The sequence below is a fragment of the Struthio camelus genome, chromosome 9, assembly GCF_040807025.1.
Source record: "Struthio camelus isolate bStrCam1 chromosome 9, bStrCam1.hap1, whole genome shotgun sequence".
In the NCBI taxonomy this organism is placed as follows: Eukaryota; Metazoa; Chordata; class Aves; order Struthioniformes; family Struthionidae; genus Struthio; species Struthio camelus.
In genome coordinates, this window is record NC_090950.1 from 21,623,021 (window position 1) to 21,649,167 (window position 26,147).

General features: G+C 40.1%; 1 protein-coding gene across 5 annotated transcripts in view; it reads left to right on the forward strand.

Moving 5' to 3' along the window:
• ARMC9 (armadillo repeat containing 9) overlaps positions 1-26,147 on the forward strand; it is a 79,215-nt gene that overhangs the window by 14,664 nt on the left and 38,404 nt on the right. For 3 of the 5 annotated variants that reach the window (XM_068954067.1, XM_068954068.1, XM_009682163.2), the window contains exons 8-15: positions 792-949; positions 3,051-3,149; positions 12,708-12,743; positions 19,877-19,911; positions 21,182-21,293; positions 22,794-22,886; positions 24,167-24,257; positions 25,145-25,268. In XM_068954067.1, the coding sequence (XP_068810168.1) occupies positions 792-949; positions 3,051-3,149; positions 12,708-12,743; positions 19,877-19,911; positions 21,182-21,293; positions 22,794-22,886; positions 24,167-24,257; positions 25,145-25,268 (748 nt within the window). The remainder of the gene's footprint in view (positions 1-791; positions 950-3,050; positions 3,150-12,707; positions 12,744-19,876; positions 19,912-21,181; positions 21,294-22,793; positions 22,887-24,166; positions 24,258-25,144; positions 25,269-26,147) is intronic. The other 2 variants (XM_068954069.1, XM_068954070.1) reach the window with 1 other exon arrangement.

Sequence of the window (26,147 nt, forward strand, 5' to 3'; positions counted from 1 at the left end):
AGTGAATATTTTTATAGCAGATGAAGAACTCGGACGTATTTTTTTCTATGAATTGTACCATTTTATTTAACAGGGGCAAGGTTTAGTATTTCCTTTAAAATAAAGCAAGCACTGTGTAACTTAAGTATCAGAGGACTGTTTTTATAAATTAACTGGAGAAAACACCCAGCCTCACAGTGAAACCTTCCAAGCACCAGCATGAACCTCTGGGAACTATGTTTTTGTTGTTGTATGTTTGAAGTGGCAGCTTTAGCCTTCTAGTTGCTCTATGTGAAAATATTTTTGCCTGCTGTTATTTTAATGAATGTTGAAGATGGTGCATGGATCTCATCTCCAGGTAGCAAGATCAGTTAACCAAGTCTGAGCTGCATTTCGTCCTATGTTCTTCAGATGCCACCTCCCCACCCCAGTTTAGTCTCTGATAGTGTGGAACTTCTTATGTTAACAGGCCCCTGACTCTACTGTTTTAAACAGTGTTCTTTCCGCAGGTGTATTCAGTGATGTTAAGAGTCTAGTAGCTGCATGGCTGAAATTTGTAACTGAAGGAATTGCGATGGGAGTTTCTGTGGACAATTAGGGCAAGATAAGTACTTGTAGCTGCTGTGATGAAATGAAATCATGCTGGTAGCCTGGAATTATCCTTGTGGTGAAAGTCTGCCCTTTGGATAAAAATAATTCCATAGCAGCAGATGAACCCATTGTCCCGTCAGAGCAATAAAACTGTTTCTGGATTTTTTTGCCCTTTCAGTTGAGAAGATGAAGTTATCTCCTTTTTATTAATCTCTCGACAGAGATGTTACAACAGCTTCATCAACAGTTAGTGGAGTCTGAGCGCAGGACCATGACCTACCTGAAACGATTTAACAAAATGCAAGCAGACTACCATAACCTCATTGGGGTCACTGCAGAGCTCGTGGATTCCTTGGAGGCCACAGTCAATGGCAAGATGGTAAGAGGCAACTCAGATGTGTACTTGCTTTTTTTTACCCCGGAAAACGGAGAGAGAACACCACTAAAGTGTGAATTAAGTTTTGTAGTTATGAGCATTTTTGTAAATACTGTGTTTCTTTACTAATGAAACACAGTGCTTGGGCTGAGTGAGTCTTTCCTTGCCTCTGTGTGCTAAGATAAAGGTATTATAGAACATGGGTTTAATTTTGCTGGCTCAGGAATCTTATAGAAATTAGCATCACTTGTCTTGTGATATTCCCCTTCTGAGCTTTGGCTTCAGCAGCGACTAGAGGGCATTACTGTGATTACTGACTGTGATCCAGCCCATCAGAGGTGGTTGTATATTTAAAACTCCTCCCAGATCTGTTGTAAAGGGCACTGTGGTGGAACCAATGTGCTCTGCTCATCCAGAATTTTGGTGAGGAAAAGCTTTGCTCTCCGTTCTACTAAGCTGAATTTATTACTGTTAATTTAATTGGTAAAAAGAAGAACTGGGGTGGGAGCGAATCAGTTGTTTACTGTATGAAAAGGGCCATACATACATGTGACTGGATGAGGCTTGGCTTTCTTACGGGTAGTTTTCATACAAAGATTATTTTTCACTCCCTCTTTTGTGCCCTCTGCTAGCCTGCCTCTCTCCTATAACTTTAGCATAACCTGAGGATGATTTTTATGGCAGACATTAGTGGCCTCTAGATGCTATTAAGGGAGCTATGAATTGTTGGCAGAGGGAATGACCTTGGAGCTCCTGTGCTGCCTGCTGACGTGTCAGTACACACCTTCCTCCTCTGTCAGCAACGTGAAGATCTTGTGGTTTGTTACTCGAGATTTGGGATCGCTCTCTGTGCCTCTCACAACTGCATGGTAGAATTTAGCTGTAGGTGTGGATGCTGCTTTACAGCAGATTAGGAAAGGTATCTGCTCAGATAAGCTTTGAAAACAATAAGAAACACCTAGTCATTCATATGCTGCCTCCTATTTCATACTTCAGTACTCTCCAAAGCAATATCCTCTTACGTTCTGTGGTAGAGGAATTAAATCTTTTGTTGTAGGTGCTTATCTGAGTTCCTCTGTAAGCCTTATACTGGGCAGTCATTTGGTCCTTCCCAAATGTGTCCAGCTGATGGTGCTCTTTCGTTATGAACCTTGGTTTCTGTCACTTTTCTGAATCCAAAGCGGAATTAGGCACTGAATAAAATCATGCTGAAGTTACACTGTTCTGAATTTGAAGGATTTTGTTTTCTCGCTGTGGGTCAGCGAGTATTAGAAGTGTCCCCACTTCCCTTTCCGCTCTCCCCTGAATACTTATTTTATACTATGGGGATGCTGATGGAGAGCCCAAGAGCTCTTCTGGTGCTGCTAAAGTTTAAGATATCACGGTATGGGTTTCTTGGAGATGGAAGAGTAAGTTTGTTGGCTTCTGAAAAGACATTTAGTAGTGCAGGGGCATGGGGTGGCCAGATCTGAGAATCTCTGAATTCAGCAAGAGGAGCTGAGGATTGAGCATTTCTCTAATCTCAGTCTTCTGATATCTGTTTTGGGGAAGCCGGAGACTCTTCTGGAATTAGGCAACTCTACTGTGATGTTGATTTCCAAAACAAAAAACCTAAAAATGCTGAGATGTTTTGCATTGAAACCAAAGTCCTGTACTGTATGACTCGTGTCTATTCTATTTTCTGTACAGCTGAGTGATCTAAGCTCTGCTCTTTTGACAGACAGCACTTCAGCATACCCTTGCCTGTGTCTAAAGTGTACAACCGCTTCGTGCTTACTGTTGGAGAACTTACCTTTTAAATGAGGAAAGTGTATATGCAAACATTTGTCTGACAAATTCGGTCTTTCTTCTAGACTCTCTGAGAGGAGGTGTTTAGAGTAACTATTCCCAGATGAAAAGAGTTTATAGTTTTGTTAAGTTCTGAACGAAACTGTAATTTGTAGTTTATACCTTGTACTTCCATCAGTGAGTCGGAGGCCTGCGATTTCTAGCCCTTAAAAATAAATAAAATAAAAATAAAAACAACTAGCGTACAAACACTTGACTGATATAAAGCGCAAGGCTTATATAATCTTGTTCTCTTGGTATGTTCCCTAATTTTCAGATCACACCAGAATATCTTCAAAGTGTTTGTGTTCGCTTGTTTAGCAATCAGATGAGACAAAGTGTAGCACAAAGTATTGACTTCACAAGGCCTGGAACTGTAAGTATTAATATTTGCTCTGTTTGTAGTAGCTATCTGAAAAGACAATACCAGTTAAGCTATGTGTTGAACAAGGGATGTGTGACTGTAAAAGACAAAACTTAATATGTCCAAGCTTGCATAAGAATGTGGCAGTACAGTCAGATCTCCTGTTGATCGTTAATCTCTTATGCTGGTGAATGCTACAGTTACACAGTCATAGCTGCATGTGAATGATTAACTCTATTGTTATGATAACAGAGTGAATTGTGTATCTCTTAAAAATGCTAAATGAATGTTACAGAAACATAGGCTAGTGTCTTGAACGTGGTTTGTTGGCGCTTCTAAGCCAATTTTCTTTAGCTAAAAAGGGATGTTTTTGCTCAATTCTGAACACACGCTCTGTTCCTTTCTGCTGCCAGTGATACTCTTAGGACTTTAGGGTAAATTGGTTTAGCCAGCTAAAGGAGGGGTATCAGTGCAAGGGAGAAGACAGGGCCATGAGGACAGATTGGGAAAGAAAGAGGGAGAAGGGCTTCCCCCCCTTTTTTTTTTTTTTTTTTTTTTTTGTAAGAGCTAGTTTTTAGATTGGCAGTTAGGGGATACACCTAAACCACCCCACTGGTTTACATTATGGGCTTAACTCCATATATAAGGACCCTCGATCTTACTAATAAGCAGCCGAGGATGCCTAGGGGATCTTTCCTCCTACTCCACCTGCCTCTTGCTCCTCTTCAGATGGTTGCAGTGGAACCCTAAAACGTCTTCCCGTTCCATCTTTCTCTGCCTCGTTTAGGGCCAATTAAGAACAGAAATTTGTGTTTAGTGGAATTTTGAAAGTGTGAGTGCCTGTTGAAAGTTGGCCTCTCTGCCGCTGAAATAATAGTTTCACAGACACTTTATAAGCTGGCACTGCTGCTAGAAGAAGCAGTTCTGCCCTTCTGCTCATTCCTAGCTGCTTGTTCGTATTTCTGCTCTGCTCCATCTCCTCTGCCAACATGGAGATGGGGCTTCTTTTTTTCAGCAGCAGAACCAGCTTAAGGTCGTCTCTCGTGACTGTGAAGCTGTACCTGGGGGTACATAAAATTTTAAATTATTATATGGTGTAGTGTAAGTGTCATTCAGTGGCACAACCTTTTTTAATACTTAGTTTGTTGAATTTTTTTCCTTGCTTAATGGTTTTCAAATAAGTATTAACACGAAAATTGTGTTCAAACACTTTAATATTAAAAAAATCATCTGCCATTACTTTAGAAAGACGAGCCAGAGTCATGATTTGCAATTATTATTTTTTCCATGAGAGATCCATCTATACTTACTGTATAGTAAGATTGTTTGTGAATTGTCAAAGGAAAAGCAGAAAAAAGAATGATTCTTGCTCCTTATTCTAGCTGAAGTTTTTTAATAACGGTGGCACTACGGGTACATTTTGTTCCCCTTGAAAATCTGTTACAGAAAGATGAGGAGATTGTAACAATGTTCCCTTTACTTTTTCTGTATGTTAATATTTTCAGAGATAAATATTCGTCGTTGTTCTCCAGGTCATTTGAAATGCCCTTGCTTCACTGTTATCTTCAGGGTCAGAACTCCTTTCTCTGACCTGCAGTATATTTGGGAGGTGGCAGTCTTAGCAGGTTTTGCAGTCTGCATGTCGGGGGTCAGGAAGGAAGCCAGGACTTCTGTGTGCCAGGTACCTCTGGATCAGGGACTGTTTATCACTCCTCTGTCCTTGCATTTACGTCATGGCCACTGTGAACGCTTATGCCTTCTTCCATCCTGAAGTATGGCCCCCGCCGCCATCGTCTAACCCACAATTTTCTGAGGTCTTCCCTCTGTCCCTCCCAATGGCTTTCCAACATAACGCTTTGTGTAGCCTAGTTGTTGTCTGCGTTTTGCCCTCTGATATTGGAGTTCTGCATGTCTCACAGCTCCCTGTCCTATTGCTAAGTTCGTCCGTTCTGTAACAGCAGCATAGCCTGTTCTGTCTATTCCTGCTCTTTGCTTGCATCAAGGCTCCTCTTTTTTCTCCACGCTTTCAAGTTGCACTGTTTGCTCAGTTTTTCACTGTTATTATTACTTTTCTTTCTATCAGAGATATGTTGACCTTCTGATCATTTAAACCCTTTTGGGAGACAGGTAGAGGAGAGAAGGAATGTCATCCTTATGGAAGATGCTGAGTTGTCTCTTTATCCGCTATGCAGAGTGCAAAAGTGGCTGAAGGTTTCTTCACTGATAAAAGTTGGGTGGATTATTGCTAGTTAGCAGATGTCTTTCTGTGCCCCAATCGCGTATGCTGTTTTTTTTCCTAGCTAGGTGTTCTTGTGCAGTTCAGATTTTAAGTACGGGCACTTGTTTGATCCTCCATGAAAAAGGGCTTGAAGAGGTTTAAGACCCATGGGTGATCACTGAAGAGTTGAGTAAGGAGCAGTGTATAAACACAGTATTTCAGCAAGAATCTCCATTACTGAAGGTTTTTTAAGAACTGGATAGACACATGCACCATGTAGCAGGAATGGCTGATGCTTAGCAGGTCCTCCAAAAGACAGGTTATGTGACCACTCAGAATCTCTTCCTGCCAAACCCTTCTCTGTTCCCTGCTACTAAAAGATGCTTTGTTGTGAAATGATTGTTGATCCTGTGTGTCGAGTCTATTTACTCCTGCTCCTCTAAAACTGTGTCTAAAAGCTTGTCTGCTCTGAAAGGGCCTTTTGCCACGCTAGTTATACCAGTATGGCCACTTTAGCAAAGGCCCCCGGTATGTAGATCAGTCAGAGAATGAGGATTTGTTGGTGGTGGTTTTCTTGCCCTCCTGGAAGTGAATTTGTGCCTCCCTTCTGGCCCAAATTAGCTAGGTTAAACTGAGTAAAGCTATGTTGTTCTGGCACAGTCGTATGTATTTTTATACTAGGCTTTACTGACATAATTGTGTCTGTGTGAGTTTATGGCTCTTCCTATCCACGTTCTTTGATGCAGTAGCTGTGCTAACAGTTCTTCTAGTGAAAGACCAGGACAACTACAGCAGTCAGTCTATTTATTTCCAGGGTGCCTGGACTGGTTTAAGTCACTCCTTGTTTCTAGACAATGAGGTTAAAGTAGTTACTGTGGTTGCAATCTAGTGTTTGTATAAGCAGACCCACACGCTTAGACTGTCTGAGGCATCAGCCAAGTTTTGGGGACAGGGCTAATCACAGCCTTCACTGTAGACCTTAACTACATCATAGAAAGCTTTCCTGATCTGATCCTTTTGATCTGCTGATTGATAATATTTTCTTGATTGTTTCCCATTTAGAGTTGTGCTTCTCGTGATTATTTTAGGTACATGAACAGCAAACATGTAGGAACATAAATATAACAAGAAAAAAATCTATAGCCCATCTTCTAAGAAGAAAAATGAGACTCCACCACCACCACCACCATCATCATCCCAAAATACTTCTCACTCCCTGGCTCTGTTGATTCGGGAAGCCAGATGAGACTGATTAAAAACTAAATTCACGCAGCTTGCCACCAGGTTGCTAAAGCACCCCCTTACTCTTCCTTGAAGAATTTCCAAATACCTCATTCACAGAATCACAGAATCGTTTAGGTTGGAAGGGACCTCTGGAGATCATCTAGTCCAACCCTCCTGCTCCAGCAGGGTCCTCTAGAGCATGTTTCCTAGGATCACATCCAGACGGGTTTTGAATATCTCCCGCGAAGGAGACTCCACTACCTCTCTGGGCAACCTGCTCCAATGCTCTGTCGCCCTCACAGTGGAGAAGTTTTTTCTCAGGTCTAGGTGGAACTTCCTGTGGTTCAGTTTGTGCCCGTTGCCTCTTGTCCTGTCACCGGGCACCATGGAGAAGAGGCTGGCCTCAACCTCTCGACACTCCCCCTTCAGATACTTGTACACGTTGATGAGATCGCCTCTCAGTCTTCTCTTCTCCAGGCTGAACAGGCCCAGCTCTCGCAGTCTTTCTTCATAGGAGAGAACAATTATAAGAATTATACATACTACAATTCATATAACGATTCTTCATTGTTATACACTTAGATGTTATTGTTCTGTCCTTAAGTGGTTTCAGGTTTTCACATAAGTTTTGGAATAAAGCTGGAGGCATTGTGACCCAGGCTACGTAGCAGCATGCGTTTGCAGTGTCTGTGCTGGGTTTGTGTCGGAAGGTCCCTTGACTATTTACGTTGATTAGAGATACTAGAGTGTGGTCTTTCCACGTTCCGTTTGACCGAACTCCTTCTGCTGCAAGGGACAGTCGTGTGTATAATCGTGGAGGGAAGAGACAAGCAGAGGGGCCACTCCTTTGCTCATCCTCACCATTAGGTCACTGTATAAGCAACATAAGTGAGAGTTTAAAAAAGGGATTCTGCAAGCATTAAATATGGTTTGGCTTTACTTTCACTTTATCAGCAAAATTGGTTAAGCCTTTGTAGCTCACCTGTGTTTTGAACGTTCAGGATTTGATCGTGTCCTATCGACAACACTGGTGTCAGGACCAGCCAGACCTCTAAATAAACTAGTTTTGACTGATCAGTTCTCTTAATAGATGAACAGAAAAGGAGATGAATAGCTAGGAAATTCCTTTCTTGCTGAACTTGCATGCAGCTGTAAATCTGTGTTGCTTGTAATTGGAAGGAGGGGATGCTTAAGTTTGCAGTCAGCTGCACTGGCATAACTCAGGGAAGGATCCAAGTTTGGGAGCAGGTTGTGGGAGAAGAAATTGCTAAAGCTGTCAGTGCTGCTGGAAGTAATGTGTATGTACTCAAGCCCTTGACTGTGTACTGAAGATTCCAAGGGCAGTTAGGAGATGATGCCTCGATTTTTTTATTTTACTTTATTTTTGTCCTTGAGGTATCATGCGTAGGTATACTTAGGAACTGTCTTTAGAAGGAAAAGAAACTATCGTGCCTTTCTAATGCGAACAAGCATTTTGTAGTTATCGCAACGTTACAGATCTGCAACTCAGTGCACAGCTGACTTTCCTTTGCTAACAAATAGCATCATCATGCTTCGAGATCCATATCAGGGCTCTACAGTATGTTTTGTCAAATCAGTTACAGCACACTAGCAGTTTAAGAATATACTGGGAAGGAGGACTGTACTAGTGCTATAACCAAAATTAAGTATTGCCCGAGGAAATTAAAGACCCTACCTTGGATTATATCCTTCGTAGCATTATTTGTCTGCAAAGTTGATTTTGTTCCCAGTGCATTCAGTGCATTGTACTTTGTTCTCTCTCTCTCTCTCTCTTTTTTTTTTTTTTTTTTAAATGTCAGGAAAATAGTATTGTGTAATATAAAGCCTTGAGGTATCAGGCTTTTACATTAGAATAAAGGTAGCAGGTATCGCTTATTAAGGTGTGCTGTTGTTGTACAAACATCTGCTTCCTGCTTTGTTCTCTGTGGTTGAAGGCCTGTCCTTTCATATTGGAAGAAATTTGTGTCAGGAGGGCAAACCCCAGAACTAGACCTTCTTACCGAACTAGCTTTAAGACTGCAGCAATGCCATCTCTGAGATGGCACTCGCACTTTCCCAGTGTGATTGTACCTGTGAAACCTTACTTAAAAAACACAGGGCTTGTAGTATTGACTGTTGCCTTGTGTTCGCCTGTAATCTGGCTTGGATCTCATTCTTTTGCAGAACAACTTTATGCCTCTCGCCTGCCCTGTGACCTCCTGGATTGGCTTGTGAGCCTGATCCACAAGCTATTAACAGGATGCGTCTGGTGCATGGAATAGGGGAGAGGCCACAGTACTGTGTTACAACTGGGAGATATTCCTTGGGCTTTTCTAAGGCCCTATCTTACCAGAAGGCTTTTTTCCCGGTTGTGATGGAATGTTATCCCCATCTTTGATCATGTCATTTGACATCTGTGGTCTGAACTGGGAGCTAAACCTGAGAAATTATCACAGCAAAGGGTCTGGATGTAAGAGTAGGAGGTCAAAGCACCAATTCTGACAAGTTGAAGGAAACGTTAATTTGAAGGTTTAGTCAGATTCTTGGCTTCCTAATGTTCATTTGGACAGGAAAGTGATATGGGTAATGATGGGTAAGTTTTAAAAGAATATTTTTAAATATAGCTCTCTAATATGGTCCCTCATAGCTTTAATACTCTTGAGATAACTTATGTGAGGCCTTACTTTTTTTTTCTAATGATGATCTGTTTGGTGGGTAGGAAGCACGGGTTGTAGTCTTGAGTTGCCTGCAACTGTCTGTCTAACACACATCATGAAGCCAAGAGGATTCTGGCTCTTTACCAGCTGGGATTTGGTCTTCCGAAGAGTTGTGCCATCACGCCTCATCCGATGTAGCTCTTAAGCATGGGCTCAGTCTTGCACCTGTGAACAGATTTTCTGATTCAAGTTGGACTGCACACCTTCCTGGAATTTCTTGGATTAGTGCTCAAAGCAACACAAGACTGAGTTTATGGCTTTTAGTTGAGCAAATTGGCTGTGCTGGTTCAGTTCTGTGCCTTGCAGAAGATAGTCTCCTGTCCTTGAGACTGTTAGTCTCTAATGGTAAACACTTGCACTAATATGTCATAATTCAGATGTAAAAAATTGTTCTTGTGTTGATACTTGGCATGCAAGGCATCAGTCAGAGACAGGGTTAGTTAGAGAGCAGGGCTTTCTAAATCAGATCAGCCATGGCTTTGTCTAGCTGAGTTTTGAAAACCTCTGAGAATGGGAAGGTCTTTCAACAGGAGTATTTTCAAAAGGGTGCAGTGTCTCTTATGATCGAGTCTTTTCATGATCAGCTCTTATGAGAATTTAGTCTGCTAACACTGATTGTAGGCCAAAGATTATTTTCTGTCTGGCTCAAGTTCAATTTGAGAATAAAAATATTCTCCCTCCCATTAATATGAAATCAGGAAAATTCAGTCAGAAGACGCTCAGAGGAACGGGGAGAGAACTACTCTGGCCAGGTAACATACACTAAAGCTGTGACTGTTGTCTTAGGATTTTTACCAGGCGTTAGTTAAGGTAAGATGAAAGTCTTTCTTCTTTGTCAGAGTAAGACCCAAGAAGGAAAATCAGCTTCTACATTATCTTAAATTATCTGACAAAACACTCTGTTACAGTCGCTCTAAACAAAAGAAATCCGTTTAATCTATTACTTTTTGTCCTATACTATATGGCGATTTTGTGACAGTTTCAAGTGTTCCTCAGTTATTGTGATTTTTTTGAAATACCCGTTTTAAAATACAGTAATCGTGAAACACATGATCACAAAAATCTATGCATCCCCTAGTGGAAGGGATGTTTACAATGGGAGAAGAAATCCTGAGATTCCTTAAACTTCTGATTAAAGGCAGAAGTACGTGACAGGACGTCCTTCTTTAGATGTGCAGGTTCCATCAGTAATCGAGCTGTGTCTTAACCACTGGGGAATCTTTCTGTGACTAGAAAGCTGTATAGCTGATTGCATACATTTTCCCTGTGTCATGGAATAACGCCTGTTGTGTTTTCACTGCTATTTGTTGTTTTCTTGCAGTCTGATCATGTAATTCCACTTAGATGTATTTATCTTCTTAGCAAGTTTTAGGTAGGTCTCTTTTGGCACAGCTCTTTTGAGGCTTTGAAGAAAAAAAATTTTTTTAATTCTTTCATTGGACCCCAGCTCTTCTATAAAATTAGGCTGACACTTGCAAACTGTTTGTAAACAAGATTTTCAAATGTGATTTTTTGAATTTGCTGGGATAGCTGTGAACACTAGCACCACCTCCTTTTTTTCTTGTGGTCTTTGACTGCAGTTTTTTCTCAAACATGCTTTTTATTTCAAATGGGAGCATGTCATCAAGCTGTAATAGTTGGTGGCGAGCATGCTGTTTCCTATTTGTTAGAATTTTTTCTGCACCAGATGTCCACATGAAACCTAGGAGACACGATAACGGAAGGTTTTTTTTATTGTTATCATTAGCCGTTCAGAGTGGATTCACCAAGCATTTTGTGGAAGCACCCTCTTTCATTTCAAAACAAAATGCACGTTACAGCAAACAGCATCTACTTTAACCAAGCCTTTCTTGGAATGAAGTATATATCTTCTCCCTGCCTGCCTATGAGATGATTCTTATCTGTGACCTATTGTGTATGATAAAGAAGAAACAAACCTGCTTCTCATGTAAACATAGAGAGGGTTTTTTTCTGCTGACTCAGCATATGATGCCTTTTCTGCGTGTAACTACCACCTGCAGTGAATTAGGCATCTTCTGTGTTTGCATAAAATCCTCACCTGTAAAGGTAAGGTGATGTCATCTGTAGAGGTTTCCACAAAGTTACCCTGTTCTGCCCTCAAATTCTTCCTTTAATGTCATCTTTATCTTGATGCCTACAGACATTTTCACTGGTTCAGGTCCTGAGTGTGTTAAGACTTCCTCCCATTGTGCTGAAGATTGTCCCCTGGTTTCTTTTGCTCACTTACTGGTCTCTATCCATGTTATATTTTGTCTTAGATTTAATTTTAAGCTGTCTTAACCAGGGACTGTGTGTGTGTGTGTGTGTGTATAGCGCTGGGAGAGCTGAATACTCATCCACAGCAGAGAATCCTGGCTGTGACAGTAATGCAAAGAATAATATCAGGATTTTAAATTTTGCTAAAGAATACAGTGAACGTTATTTCCTACTCACAATGAAGAGTAGCAAGTTTCTCGTACCTTCTGTGGGTAAACATAAACATAAAGCTTTGTATGTCTCTTCAAAATGATCCTGCTAAATATAGTGTTTGTTTATGTGCTTATTCATCTGCAGAAGTATGTTCTCTAAAGTAAGTATTGGCAGCTTTGCCACAAAAAAACCTAGAAGCCAAATAGTTAATGTTGGTCATATTTCATTGTGTTGTACTGTATACTTTTATTTTGAACTAAGACTGCTATCAACCTGTTCTAAGTTAAATCAGTTAAATATTTTAGTCTAAGTATAGAGTACACAGCATATTTGTACTACACGGCTCAAAGCAGAGATTATCACCAGTTTTTATGTTAGGTCCACTTTATGGGTAACTAAATCTTAGGCTTCCGTCCAGAGACCTTGCCTCAGTTTAGCTTTGGAGCCTTCTGGAACGAGGAATTGATAACATTGTTGAAACACGTCAAATTGTTTTTCTCAGCTTTTGTTATGTGCTGGTGAGAAACTCCAACCAAAGCAAGTATGGAGAATGCTTACAGCTAGTTTCTCAGAACCTGAGGTCTTCTGATCGGCATCATGTTCATTCGTACCTCTCGTTTTAGCTGCCTCAGTGTAGTCGACAACACAATTGGTCAATCTCCGTAAATTTGTCAGTGCTTGGAATGCAGCTGTTCTAACTGACAGTTATACTGGAAAACGTGCAGACCAGGTATTGGAAGGAGAGCTTGTCATGTAAATGAGTCCCTAGAGATGCATGCTGATTTCAGTCCTAAGACATAAGTACATGGAATGGGAGGAGAAGATGCTTACACTTTTCTTTTCAAAGCTAGTAGTTTGTTAATCTTTAGCTAATTTTACTGTGTTGTTTTTTTAGAACTGTGCATTTCTCTGTGATTTATTTCTGTTAACTTGTTTTTTTTAATCTTCTTTATTTTAATGTGTGCCTGTTTGCCCATAAAGGGATATTACTCTATGAGCCCTTGTGATGACGAATATGTAAGTGTCTATATCTTTATATCCTTTCACATTGCCTGCTGCAGCCTGTCACAGTCCATATTTCTCTTCCTTTCATGATGTCTAACAATTTTCCTTGTATTTTAACTTGTCATGACTTTAACTGTATGGTTTATAAGGAGCCGAAAATGTACAAGGTTTGGAATTTCTGCATGGAAACAGAATATAAACTTCTGAGTAAACTTACGGCTTCATAGTACACGTAACAAAGCATGTCAACCACAGAGAGCTTTGCCACAACTTTTACATGAAATATAGCTTCTTTATAACGTGCAGAAAGCAATTGTTTCCTCCATGTGAACATCAGTGTGTATAGCATATGATGTCTTTGAAGTGTGCCAGCACTTAACTGATCCCACTACACCTCTGAGTAAGCAGATAGGTATTGTTATATAAGATAACACAACAAACTGAGTTGGGCTCTTCTCGGTGGCGTGTCTTATTGTTTTAAGTATTTGTATTCTTAATTTTAACCTGTAAAGTGAAACTTTCTCTCTGTGATTGAGGTTATCAAGTTGTTTCATACAATTAAAATGGATCCTCTTCATGGAAAACTGGGAAGGCAAAACTATATTCTACGTACTGCCTGTGCCTTCTGTAATCCAGATGGAACTTTGTATTCTGGCAATATTACAAGAACACCATAAGCATCTAATTTTGTCCATAGCCAGTACATTCTTTGTGAAGAAAGGAAATGAGTCTACTGTTGAGTAACCCAGGATGTATTCAAATCATAGAAGTGATTGACACCTCTTCTAAAAATAAATAAATAAATAAAGTTAGTCAGTATTCTACTTAAAAATCATCCATGTTTATCTATTTTCCCCTTTCGTTGGGTAAAACAAGATTTCGTGCTTAAAGAGAAATTGTACTTTTCTTCAAATGTATTCCTCACCTGAAACTATAGTAACCCTTGTGTGCACTCAGCTTCTCGCTCAAAACAAGCTTTTGTTTTGAGAAATAAGACTCACAGAATTAGGGAATGCAGTGGGCTGTTCCTTACTGCTTCTGTTTGTCTTCACCCAGTGAGTACTAGCCACCTTCACCCATGGTAGCAGATCATCTGCATCAAGCAACCTGTTCCCGTTGATGCTGTGAGTGATCATACAGGACACCGTTTGCTTGGTGTTTAACGTTCTGTTCCCTTTCACAACAGTCTGTTTTAAGATTGAGAAAGACTGATTACAGGTGAGAAATTAGTAATGGCGTTAACTGTGCAAAAGAAAAGTTTTGCCTTTATGCAGGTGGCTTTAGATAAATATAAATTTATTTAATGCAGAATGTAATAACTAACAAAATTGTTTAAAAATTCTTTTTTTTAGAGCTATCTGACTCTAATTCTGAGGTATTTGTTGAATGCAAAGTTTGTTTTCCTTCCTGTCCCCACATTGTTTATAGGCAACGTTGGCAATATTTTATTTTTTTCTGTCATCTTGTATCTTTACATTATCACATAGGTATTTTTAGGCAGTATGTTATATTTTTTCTGACATCAGATATCATTACATTATCACATAGTATTACAGTATGACTTTTGACTGTACACTTCACATGTCACAGAGAAGCTATTTTATACGCCAAGTAGGAAGTTTTCATAACAGCGTATCGCTAGTATAGGTTAAAAAAAAAAAAGGGGGGGGGCACACGAATTAAAAACGTTTGCAGATCTTCATGTGAAATAAATTTGCATAGCCCCAGTAGAGATGTGCCAGATTACACAAGCTCAGAATCTAACCCATCACAAGCTGCATGGAGCAGTTCGGTTGTCATTAGTGTATAATAAATGAGCTCGACGTAATTTTGCGAGTTCTACTGATTTGTACAAATTAGCCTAAACTTTGGTTTTACTCTTCACATATTCATTGGCTATCTTTGATATATTTTTTTTTTAATTATGAATCTGCATTGATTTTAAACTAAATTTTTACAGCACCTTTTCAGAGTGGTAAGTGAGGTCAGAATCTGGCTGTCAGCTTTAGGCTTCAGCATATTATGAATACACACGTCAGATAATGAATACAGGGCTACAGTATTTGATAAAATCAGTTGTGGTTTTGGCTTGCACATGAAATGTATTTGTTTTCCTTTACAAATACTGATTTTTTTTTTTCCCCCCGTGAAAGTTTTTGATTTACTCCATGCTGTTCATATTCATGCCTCGCTTCTTTCAAAAACAAAGGGCTGCCATCTGTAGCTAATCTGCGCTGTGACAGAATTACTTTACTTAATATGGCACCTGGTTTGGCTTTGGCAAGAGCTAACACGAACGTAAGTCATACGCTGTGATCCTGCCAGAATGAGCTGTGCTTGGGCTGCTGTTTTTATTTCCTTAGGACACCTAGTTTCTGCTTGTGTTTTAATTACAGGCAATTGTTTTGTCTCAAGATGGGTTTTGCATGAAAATTATTTTGTTCAAGATTAAGCCCACGAATGTGGGGAGTCATGTATAACAGATAGGTCACATATGCAGTATATTTTTCACAGTCGTTGACTGGGAGTTTACAAAATACTGCTATTCAAAAGGTTGAATTAGTGTCTAACCTGTTCCAGGAAAGGTAAGACTGGGAAAGGGCCTGGGAGAGAACGCCTGATTTAAGATGTCTCCTGACAGCAAATCTTGGTAAACTGTTGCTAAGGAGGAGCTCTGTATATTTGGTTACATTGGCTGATCGAGGCAATGTCTAGAGATTATCATGTAGCATGTGGAAGGAAGAAGTTATCTTTCAACAGCGCCATTGACTCTGCCTGACTTTCTGTCTATGGTCTTGGTTTCATCACCCGAAAATGAAAATTATAATGTTTATTTTTACCTCACGGGAATATTAAGAGCTTATTTACTGTAGAGTGCTTTGAGGCCTATGAATGCAAAATGCTCTATATAAAATACTTACCTTGATGGTTTTCCTTTTTCTTGTGCCATTATAAAGCAGTGGTTATTTGTCTCCTGCATCCAAATAATTTCTCTCTCAAAAACACAGTACAGTTGGAATTTCTGCATTATTGCCACAGAAACGATTAGCTGTCCAGGTTCAGCATTTAGGCTTAAGAATGAACATCGGGAAAGAGAATAAAAGAACTGTGAGGATCAAAAAACAAAAGGCCAACGTGGGCTTTTTTCTGCCCACCCAGTCTGTAGACTTCATTAAAGAGAGTAGCCCAAACTGCAATCTTTAGGATACTAGAGTAGGATATTAACCTTTTCTTCAGTTAAATATATCCCTTTGCTTCTAAAAATCCTTTTAAAAGGCTTCACGTTTTTAAGTGTATTTGCAACATGAAAATCCATTTTTAAAGTCACATGGCTAAAGCTTGTGGAGAGCTTGGACAAAAAGAGAGTTTTGTTATGAATTTTTTAATGAGGTGACTTTTTACTTCCAGAAGTCTCTTGTTTCGCTTTCCATGGTAGTGATATGCTGAGAGGGCTAAAGGCTGCTTAAGCTGGCACTACTGCCAGAAGTAATGCCTGTGGAACCTTGGCCTTGGGGCTACTGTATACAGAGATAATGGTGGAGAAAATGACTTCTTTCTACTGGCCGGATTATATGGCTCAACTCAGGAGCACGTTTACCTCCATTAAGCAAACCCAAGGGCTGCTTTACTGGTGCCTTGTTCTCCATTTGTTTCAAGTAATGTATAGGCCAAGAGCTAGAACTTAACACAGCTTTTTTGGTTAGTTTATGTAAAGATACTTAACTAGGCAAATCTCCTGATATTGGGACACCTCAGATCCATACCAAAGAGGAGAAACAGAAACAAATAAGCAACAAAAACTGCATAGTGAAAGGTGAAAGGAGGCTCTGAGGTAGCAGGGTTATTTGCTTTGGCAGGCTGAATTGTAGGAAACCTGTGATGTGCCTTTGCCTTCCCAGGTTCATGTGGGGCAAGGTGCTTTGTGAGGAGGGGAAGAACACCCTGCTTAAAAGATAAGGAGTATTAAATTAAGTCAAAATGAAACGTTAGGCTCTGTATTTCTTCTAATTTGAAAAGTTTATCTGAAGGAAGCTATGAAGTTCTCAGCAGAGCGTGGGTCATATTCTCTTGGCTTAATTTCCGCCTACGCCCATCACCCAGTGTTTCTTATTGCCTAGACTGCTGCTGCCCAGCTGGGGAAGTCTGCCAGCCTTAAAAATAAGGCACAGGGCTTGGTACAAACCATTATGATCTGTCAGGCTGTTAGCTTAAGCTCTGTGCTGGGACAGGCACCCCTGGAAGCTGGTGCTGCTGCAAGGAGGCAACAGAAGGAGTCAAGGAATGGGTGCAGAGTGGTGCCGGCAAGACGGCGACAGTGGCAGGAGGTTTGGAGCAGGAGCTGAAGAGGCCACAGGGTGAGGAGAGGTGCAGGGGATGAGGAGAAAGCATCGCAAGGCAGCAGAGCTTTGAGGGTCTGGCATGCTGAGGGGATTCTCAGGAGCAGGGACTGAGGAGGGGGAGAAGATAGCACAGGTGTATCTTTCCCCTTCAAAAGCTAAGAGAAGAAGATGAAAAGTTGAGAATCTATGGCTAGAGGTAGCTGAGACGTTAAATTGAATGAGCAGCGCTTGTTGGTACTGTTTCTGGATCACTTTTTCCAGAATTAAAATAGCTGAAAATCTCTTCAGACCTGTTTAGCAATAGGTGGAGAGCACGTGATGCTGTCCTTTTCGGAGGGTGTCTCAATTGTCTGTCCAGAAGTAGCATGGCCTCTGAAATTATGGGCCTGTAAACCACAGGAGAGCTACTGGGTTACATTTGAAAAAAAAAAAAAAAAAAAAAGAAAGAAAAAAAAAAAGGAAAGAAAAACAGTGGAGTATAATTCTCTAGCAGTGTCTTACTGCACTTCTTCTTCTTGTAAAATTATTTAAAATATAGGCCTAAACGATTTCCAAAACAGGGGAATACTTGCAGAAAAGTTGTTACAGTTATGTATCAGCTGCTATGAGCTTATGTGGCAGAAATAACTGTTTTCCAGTAACACCAAAAGCCTCAGGAAACTACCTTCATCCTGTCCACGTTCTGGAGGCTGATCAACGTGGGTCTGATCAGAGAAGTGAGTGCTGGACAGGAAGTCTCTCCATCTAGGTTGTCCTGCCCTCAGAGCTCAGCTACAGGGTCTGCCTCATTATGTGGTACCTTTTGGATGTGAGGTAGACGGTAGAGCCAAAGCTTACTAAATATTTTGCTGCACTTCATCTGCCTGCTTAAAAAGTAATTTGGGAATTAATAGGACTTTCAGAGTCCTGCTTGATCTGATTGATTTTGAAAATCTAATGTTTTTTCTGGTTGAAGTTTCTTTAGTTTGAAATTTATAAAAGCTTGCAAAATCTTACGCTTACTCAAAAGAGTTTTATTTGTGCGATGCGTGCATCATCACCAATTCTGTGTCCTTTAGTTTGATTGTGGTTGGAACATATGTTTTTCTTTTTAAGGCAGCAAAGTAGTATCGGGTAAAAAGGACTTTCTGGGGAAGCATAGGGCTTTTGCATGTATCTGTTCAGTCTTAGGGCCCTGCTCTATTTCTGTTCTCATTACTGTTCTTTGTCTGATCATCTTTTCATCCTTGTCTTTTCATCTTCAAGGGCCCTCTCGTTCCTCTTGCTTTAACATACTAGAAAGTCGCTTTCCTCGCTGTTTCCTTTAAGGGAGGACGAAGCCAAGGAAGGCAACAAAAATGATTTGTGATTTCATTGTGCACTTAGGTACAAGATAACAGTTTTTGATCAAGAAAAGAGTTTTGCTTAAACAAGTTAATTTTGATAAAGTGCTTTAGAAAATGAATATAAATAAGTGAGGGGGGAAACAGTGTAGCTATATATGATATTCTGCAAGACTTTTCTGCTGTGTAAAACAAGCTATAATGTGAGAGAACTGCTGTCAAGGCAGGTTAGTTTTGAAATGTGAGAGCTGTTAAATTGTCTATTGTGTACAAGTCATTCATTGGGTTGAACATAATATTAAATGCCTTCCAATGTATGTATAAGCTCATTTCACCTCTAAGAGAGCAGTTCCTTGTATGACAAAGGATACCCATGAGCTTTGTGAAACCTAGTGTGTTCAAGAATATGTCAGCTGGTGTGATTCAATATTCTCTATGATATTTCATGCCTTTTGTCTTCTAAATCCTTCAATTTTAAATCTGACAATAGACATTGATTATAGAGCTCCCCTTGAAAGAGGCTAGGTTAGAGGAGAAGGCCAGTTTTAAAGGAATAAGTGGTAATGAGAGATTTCTTTTTTTAGAAAATGAGTAGAGATCAATACAAAAAGAAGACACTGAATGTTATGTGAATATGGCTTGTAGTTGGCATGAGAATGCATGATATGAAACACGTTTATGCCAGAATTGCTTCTTCCTGGCTCACCGACAATTAGCTTTAGAAAAAATATTTATTAAAGTGAATAACTTTTATGTGGTATTGAATACTTGTAAGTTCCGAGTTGTGCAGCCGTGGTTCCTGCCTACGTTCTTTGTCACACTGCAGCAGAGAGGAAATGCCCGTGTTTAAATTGAACTCATCCTAGGCAGAACCACTGAGAAACGGTATGCTGTTCCTTATCATTTTTGTCTGTACTAGAATAGATAGCCTTATAATTATATATTGATAGTTTTATATTTGTATATGCATATATTAATAGCAACAGGCGCTCCAATAAAATTAGTATCGAAACAGAAAGTTATGGTGAATTTTGATGCTATAATGTGTCGTAGGTCTCCAGTAGAAAAGCACTGCAGCTTTAAACTATTAAAACTTTTGAAATCAATAAATGTGCTTAACAAAGCTCTTCATCTTTTTCAGTAGGCTTCGGAAGGTAGACCAGTCAGTGGCTGCAGGCTAGTTTCTCCTCTGTTTTGTTCCCCCCTCCCTTTTTTTGATGCTTCAAGCATAGGTAACTTTTTGGAGTGTGTTTGTGAAGATGATATGGCCAGATCATAACAAAAGAGGTTTTTACCTGTGAACCTCTCTGAGGGAAAAGAAAGGAAAACATTTGAAGTTTCTACTTTGCAACATAGTTTTTGTAGTAGAAGAACTGCAGAACCTCAGTGAGAGGGTTCACTCTGAACCTCATTAGTAACACTGTTGGTGTGAAATGTGGACTAATCTGTTGTGATTTCTCTTTTCTTTCTTTTTCTGATCCAGGCTTCTACAATGTTAAGAGCATCTTTAGCCCCTGTGTAAGTGTTTCTTCCTGAGCTGCTTATTTATCTGTAGCATATGGAGGAGGGACAGCAAATTGAAGTGCACTGCCAGTTGTCTGGAAGTGGGAATCACTCATTCTCTGTGCTCTGTGTGCTTCCTCTGATCTCTGCACGTACTATGCAAATACTGTGTGATCTGTATTCTTCTGGGCAGGTTTGGTAACATTGTGATTTCAGCAGGATGTTGCTAATGCCATAAATCTGCCACTCCACACCTGTGACTTGGTTGCTACATTTTCTTTACTGTTTCCACACAGTGCAGTCCTATTGTTGTAGGTTGTTTGCTTCTCACTAATCCAGGAAAAGGAGGAATTGGTAAGCTGAATTTTTGTGTGCTCCAAGATCCATCTTTCATTGATTTAGTAATTTTTGGCCGGTAAGATAGAACAGAGTTTGTATATCTGCGGTAAAAGGTTTTTTTTTTGGGGGGGGGGGGGGGAAGGTTTTTTGGCCTTTTATTTTTATCCTTCTGTTTTTTACAAGATGCCTAAAGGGACAATTTTACCGCGTTCGGCTCTTAAAATTTGTTTTGCAAAGTGGCAGGATCGGGAGATAGGACTATAAATTGTTTCAGTAGAATATGTTTAAATGTTAAAATTAAATCATTGATTGAAAGCCATTTTGTTAAGTGAACCTGGCCTTGTAGTGTTAAGACTCAAACTAACAGGACTGTACTGGTACATGGAAAGTGTTCCTATATTAAGTCTTATGTTAATCCAGCATGGTCCAGCTAGAAGCCTGTAGATATCCATTCAGCCTAACGCCTTTGCCTTGGAGGAGACGTTGCTGTGTGTGTGAGGGCACAGAAGTGAAGCTGGGGTTGCAGCTTGTTACTATGTCTGTGTATAACCATATGCTAAGAACGACAAGGTGCTGCCATCGTGTCCTTGTGGTCTGCAAAGGGTGAAGAAGGGTGTTACTGAACGGATAGCTGTTCTATGCCATTAAAAAACTGGATCATCAATTGGCTAATTTTCTCAGTTTAGTGTCAGCAAAGTATGATGACAAATGAGCTTCACACAAGGTAAAAAAATAAGTCCAAATCTAAAAAGTTGTTTCAAGTTCTGTTATTCTAACTTGGTAAAGGTAATAAGAGTTACAAAGGTGTCAAAATGTGGGGAACTTCTTTTCCTGAAGCAAACTTCCCATTCTGGTTTTCTCACTTCAGTAACATCAGCTATCTCCGAACAAGGAGAGAGAGAGAGAGGGAGTTTTGACAAATGTCTCTTTCCCATTTGCATTGTAGGAAGATGCAGGATGTGCCGTTGTTGCCCTCTTTGGATTATGAGAAGCTGAAGAAAGATTTGATTATGGGGAATGATCGTCTCAAGGCCTTCTTACTGCAGGCCCTGCGCTGGGTAAGTGAGGGGGCCTCCGTAGAAGTAAAGAATTGGATTCCTTCTGGAGTGGTCCAGAACTAAAATTTGTCTTGTGGGCAAAGTGATGATTTCTGGTGAGCCAGTCAGTATTATAGGCAGCTTCTCTCTGTCAGTGAAGTTTGCTGGGCTCTTGAGATGATGAAGAAAGCTCAGGCAGTAGCTATGTGTTGTCCCCTCTGCCTGATGAAAGCCAGAGAGGAGTTGCTGGGATCTTCAGTGGAAATAATTTCTGAGGAAATGCATATGAGGTGTTCATATAAGTATTACTGTATCCAAAAAGTACCTGACTAATCACCAGTTTTCCTTTATAATCCATATTCTACAAGAGCCTACATTTTGGTTGACTCCGATAATGTAATGGTATTTTGGAAAAATAGAAAATGACAACAGGAACTTGCGGTTTCTTGCTGGCAAGGAAGCTGATGAGATCAAAGTGATGGACATGAAAGACGATGATAGTGAAATTCTGATCAAGATTCAATGTCCGTTTTTGCATATGAAACATCTACTGGATCTGACCAATGGTCCCTCTAGCCCAGTATTTTGTCTCGGGTGTTTTAGGAAGAGCATGTGGTCCTAGCCACTTTCTGCAGTCCATTCTCTTTGTACTTTCCCGGCATCTAGAACTGACAGGTTAGGGTTGTTGGGGATATATCCTTTCGTAGACCGTCTAGTATCCTTTTTATGTGCCCGTTGTCCATGAATTTGTCTACTGCCTTTTTGAACCTGCTGATGCTATCTGCCTCTACAACTTCCTGTGGCATCAAATTTCAGAAGGTTGCTACCTGTTACATAAAGAAGCATTTTGCTTTATCTGTTTATGTGAAGCAGCATTTTGTTGTATCTGTTTTAAATTTAATTCATACTAGCTTAATCGACTGCCCCTAGTGCTGGTGTTGTGAGATTAGGTCAGCGATTCCCTATTCTTGACTTTTATAAATTTTTGGTTGTGTCCCCTTCAGCCTTCCTTTTTCCAAAACAAGAAATTGGGACTTTTTAGTCTTTGTTCTTAAGGCAGCTGCTCCATCCCCTTGATCAGTTCAGCTGATTTTCTGTTCACCTTCTCCAATTCCACTACACCCTTCTTAAGATATGCTGACCAGAGCTCAGCACAGTATGCGTTATTTGAGTGCAGCAAGGCTTTATATAAAGGCAATACAGCGAACTCTTATCTTGCTAGCTAGCTCTGTAGCTGTTAGGGTAGCTTCTTTTAACTCTATGGGAAGTAATGCTGGGTCCATCTGGAATGGACCCTGACAGCTCCTGATTAACAGTTTTGTAATGGATCACTGAGCTGAGATCTGGCCAGTTCACTTCATCTCATTCTCTTAGATTGCAGAGGTTGAAAGCTTTCTTCCCATGAGAAGAGGATTAATTCTCCACTGTGGTATCTCAGCCTTTAAAATCTTTCAGTAGTTGTCAAGGCGCAATACTGTTCATTTGAGTGGCTGGTTTATTTGTGTTTTTATTTATTTTTAGCGCTTGACAACATCATACCCTGGAGAACAAAGAGACACTGTCCTGCAAGCATACATCAGTAATGACCTGCTAGATTGCCACAGCAATTGTCAGGTCAGTAGAAAGAGATTTTCCGCCAGGTTGTATGTGATACTGTTCATTTGTTTCTATGAAGTGCTGATCAGAAACTTTTATCACTCTCTGGAGAGGAAAAAAAAGTAGTAGTGACAAAATCACATGATATATTGATTTGCTGCATCCCAGTCTTGTAACAGTCTTGCATTACAAGAATTCTCAGGTTAGATTGTTTTGGCAGGTGTGTACAGTTGCTGTAGGCATGTGGAAGTTTGTCAGTACTCCAGGCACACCTCTCCTGGTGCTTGACGTCTGTGACTTGAGCAGGAGCCCACTGAGCCCCTTACTTAGGCGCTGGCTCTTGTTTGTAAAAAGCTATGTCTCTTTTTGAGTGATTATGTATTGTTAGGTGAGGCACTGAATCTATTTCACTGATCTAGGATAAGAACTAAATTAGCACTTCATTTTTAGAAAGCCTGTATAAAATATCTGATTATGTACTTGTAATCTTATGTTCAGCAGTGTATTTTGCTAAATTTGGAATGGATTTTTTTCTTCCTTCATCAAGGAGGATTAGCTGGCATGTGGATTGGAAAGGCAGCTTCAGCCATTGATATTCCAATGCTATTGCCAGCAGAAGTGCAGCATTTTCTTCATTTATAATAGTTAATTTTCTACATAATTGAGTTCCCCAGTTGCCTGAAGGATTTAGCCTACTTGTTATGTTGTGGCTCTCGTTGTCATTGCAATGATAACTTGTTCTATTAGAAATGTTAAAGGATTAATCCATTTTTCCTGCCTGTAAATTTCTGTAAGAGGAAAGTCATGTATAGGTAACACCAGAAATAAAACTGAGATTAAAAATAACTTGAAATGCGGTGGTCTTGGTAAGTTATTGTGCTGCTTTCCCACACTCTTAGTTGTCAAGCAAAAGCATTCCTATTCAGGTAACGTATTTGGTCAGTGGCTAAAAAAATGTTAATTATGTTGATGAACTTGAATGCGGTAGGTTTTAGATTTCCTCTTGAAGGGTGCTGCTGTGCTATAATTTTCATCTTGAGCCATGGAGCTTAATGGCGCTTTAACAAACTGAGCCAAGCAGCTGCAATTTGCTTATTTGTTCATTTTCCATCTCTTCCCCAGCCTCCTTAAGAAACCAGAAGATTTTAAATCGTACTGACAATTTTTAAATTCACTAAGCAGTATAATTGTAATACTTGCTGTGAAAATTTGCTGAAGCTTTTAAAACCATATAGAAAACTTAACTTTGAATTTTCCTGCTTAGTGAAGTTTTATTAAATGTTTGCTTTCTTTTTCAGAGAGGTGTCCTCAAATTATTACATTCAAAGAGTGAGGTAGTCAGACAGTACATGGCAAGGCTCATCAATGCTTTTGCTTCGCTGGCAGAAGGTAACTGCATAAGAGGTGGTACTGTCATATAGTGCTGGCTCATAGATGCTTTACACGTGTATGTCACTGCATGTGGAACTTTAGAGCCTTCCTTGCACCTTTTTGCTTGGGACTCGCTGTCTTTTGTTACATGCCTTCAAAACAGTTTTTTAGTAGCTAGAAAGGTTTCATTTTGACCCTGTATATTCACTATTTCTGTCTTTGGATAATTTGTGGTCTCTGTAGGAGCTTACACAGGTGACGCCTTTAATATAGTCTTCAGTCTTTTCATGAGGGTAATGAGTGAAGGGATGCTTTAAAAAAAAGGGAGGGGGAATATTTTGCATTAATTAAAGATTCTGTGGGCAGACCTGCTACCAGGCTGCGCAGCAGTAGCTAGTACGGCTGCTGTTGCATCTTCTTGGTCCCCACTTGAATAAATCTTTGACTATCACTGCTACCTGTTTGATTATATGTGTATACAGCTTTATCTTTCTGCCTGCCCCAAATGTTAGCCTCTCAGGTCAATGTTTCTGAAGGAACTCACATTCATTAGCAGAGGGGCACCTAACTTTCCTGAGCTCTTTGGACATCTCGGTGCTTTTGCTAGAGTATACAGAACTCTGTAGTAGGTTAGAAAGCATGTACTGAAAAGGGAAATAGTGGATTCTGTCTGTTACAAGCAGAGGTACTAGCCTGGTAAGTGGAGACCTCATGCTCCAAGTGGCTGGATTGGAGTGCAGCTGGTCTGTTAGACAGCTCATTTGTGCAGATTTGGGTTTTGGCACAAGAGTGTGGCTTGTGAGGAAGAAACTGAGGCCAATCCAGCTTGCTTTTCCAAGGTGAGGGAGCTTTTCTGTCATGGGCTGATATCTCAGCATCTGTTCTTTCATCACTTTTTGCACCAGGTCGTCTCTACCTTTCTCAGAATCCAAAGTTGCTGCGAATGCTGGAGGAGAGACTGAAAGCTGAAGACAAGGATTCCCTTACACGAGAGAATGTTCTGGGGGCTCTGCAGAAATTTAGCCTCAGGTGATGAAAGCACAGCGGGCAGTGGTGACAGCGGGAGAGGAAATGCAGGCTAGTTAGGCTCTGTTCAGGGAGGAAAGAGGAGGACTTGATTTTCCCATAACAGTCATCAGAACCTCCTATGACTGATGAAAGCCATGTCATTTATTAGGGAGGAGAACTCAGTTTTGCCGACTGAATTAATCTGACTTCCTAACAGCTGTCAAGACTCAAGTAAATGTGTATCTCCTGTCATAACTTTGTATGCTTTATACATATTCCTTAACTGAGCAACCAAAGTGAAAATTTTACACAGAAAATTCTGAAGTTCCCACATAGAAAAAAGAGCTGACTTGAGTTCCCATGTGTAGGGTTTTCATTATCCTTTCTATATGCATTTTTCGGGGATTTCGTCCTCGTCCTGTTGATCTTCTTTTCTGGAGCTGTCTATGTATGGGCTGTCTTGTTCCTTATGTTTGTATTAGCAGTCTGACTCAGATGCTGAAATATCATGGGAAAGCAGTAAAGGCCATGATTTTGCTCTCATTTGTCAGATAAATTTAATCTAGGACCTCTATTTTCACAGTACTCGAGGAACATTCAGTCCTAAATAGTTAATTGAGTGTAAGGAGGTAGATGTATGTGTTTAGTTCTTGTCATTTTCCATCTTCTTCTTCTAAATTAAGTCGAGAAGGGTTTTTTGTTATTGCTGTTTGTTTGGGTTTTTTGAAGATGAGGGCTTTTGCATTTGCCGTATTTAGGACTTCTCTGGGTAGAGCTCATGTAAACGTGCTTTGGGCAAGATTCTTTAGCACTTTCTGGCATGAAACCTTGTACCCATTTGAGAATGAAAGAGAGTAAATCTACATTCTCTACTGATTGGAATCCTAAACCAGAAAAAAG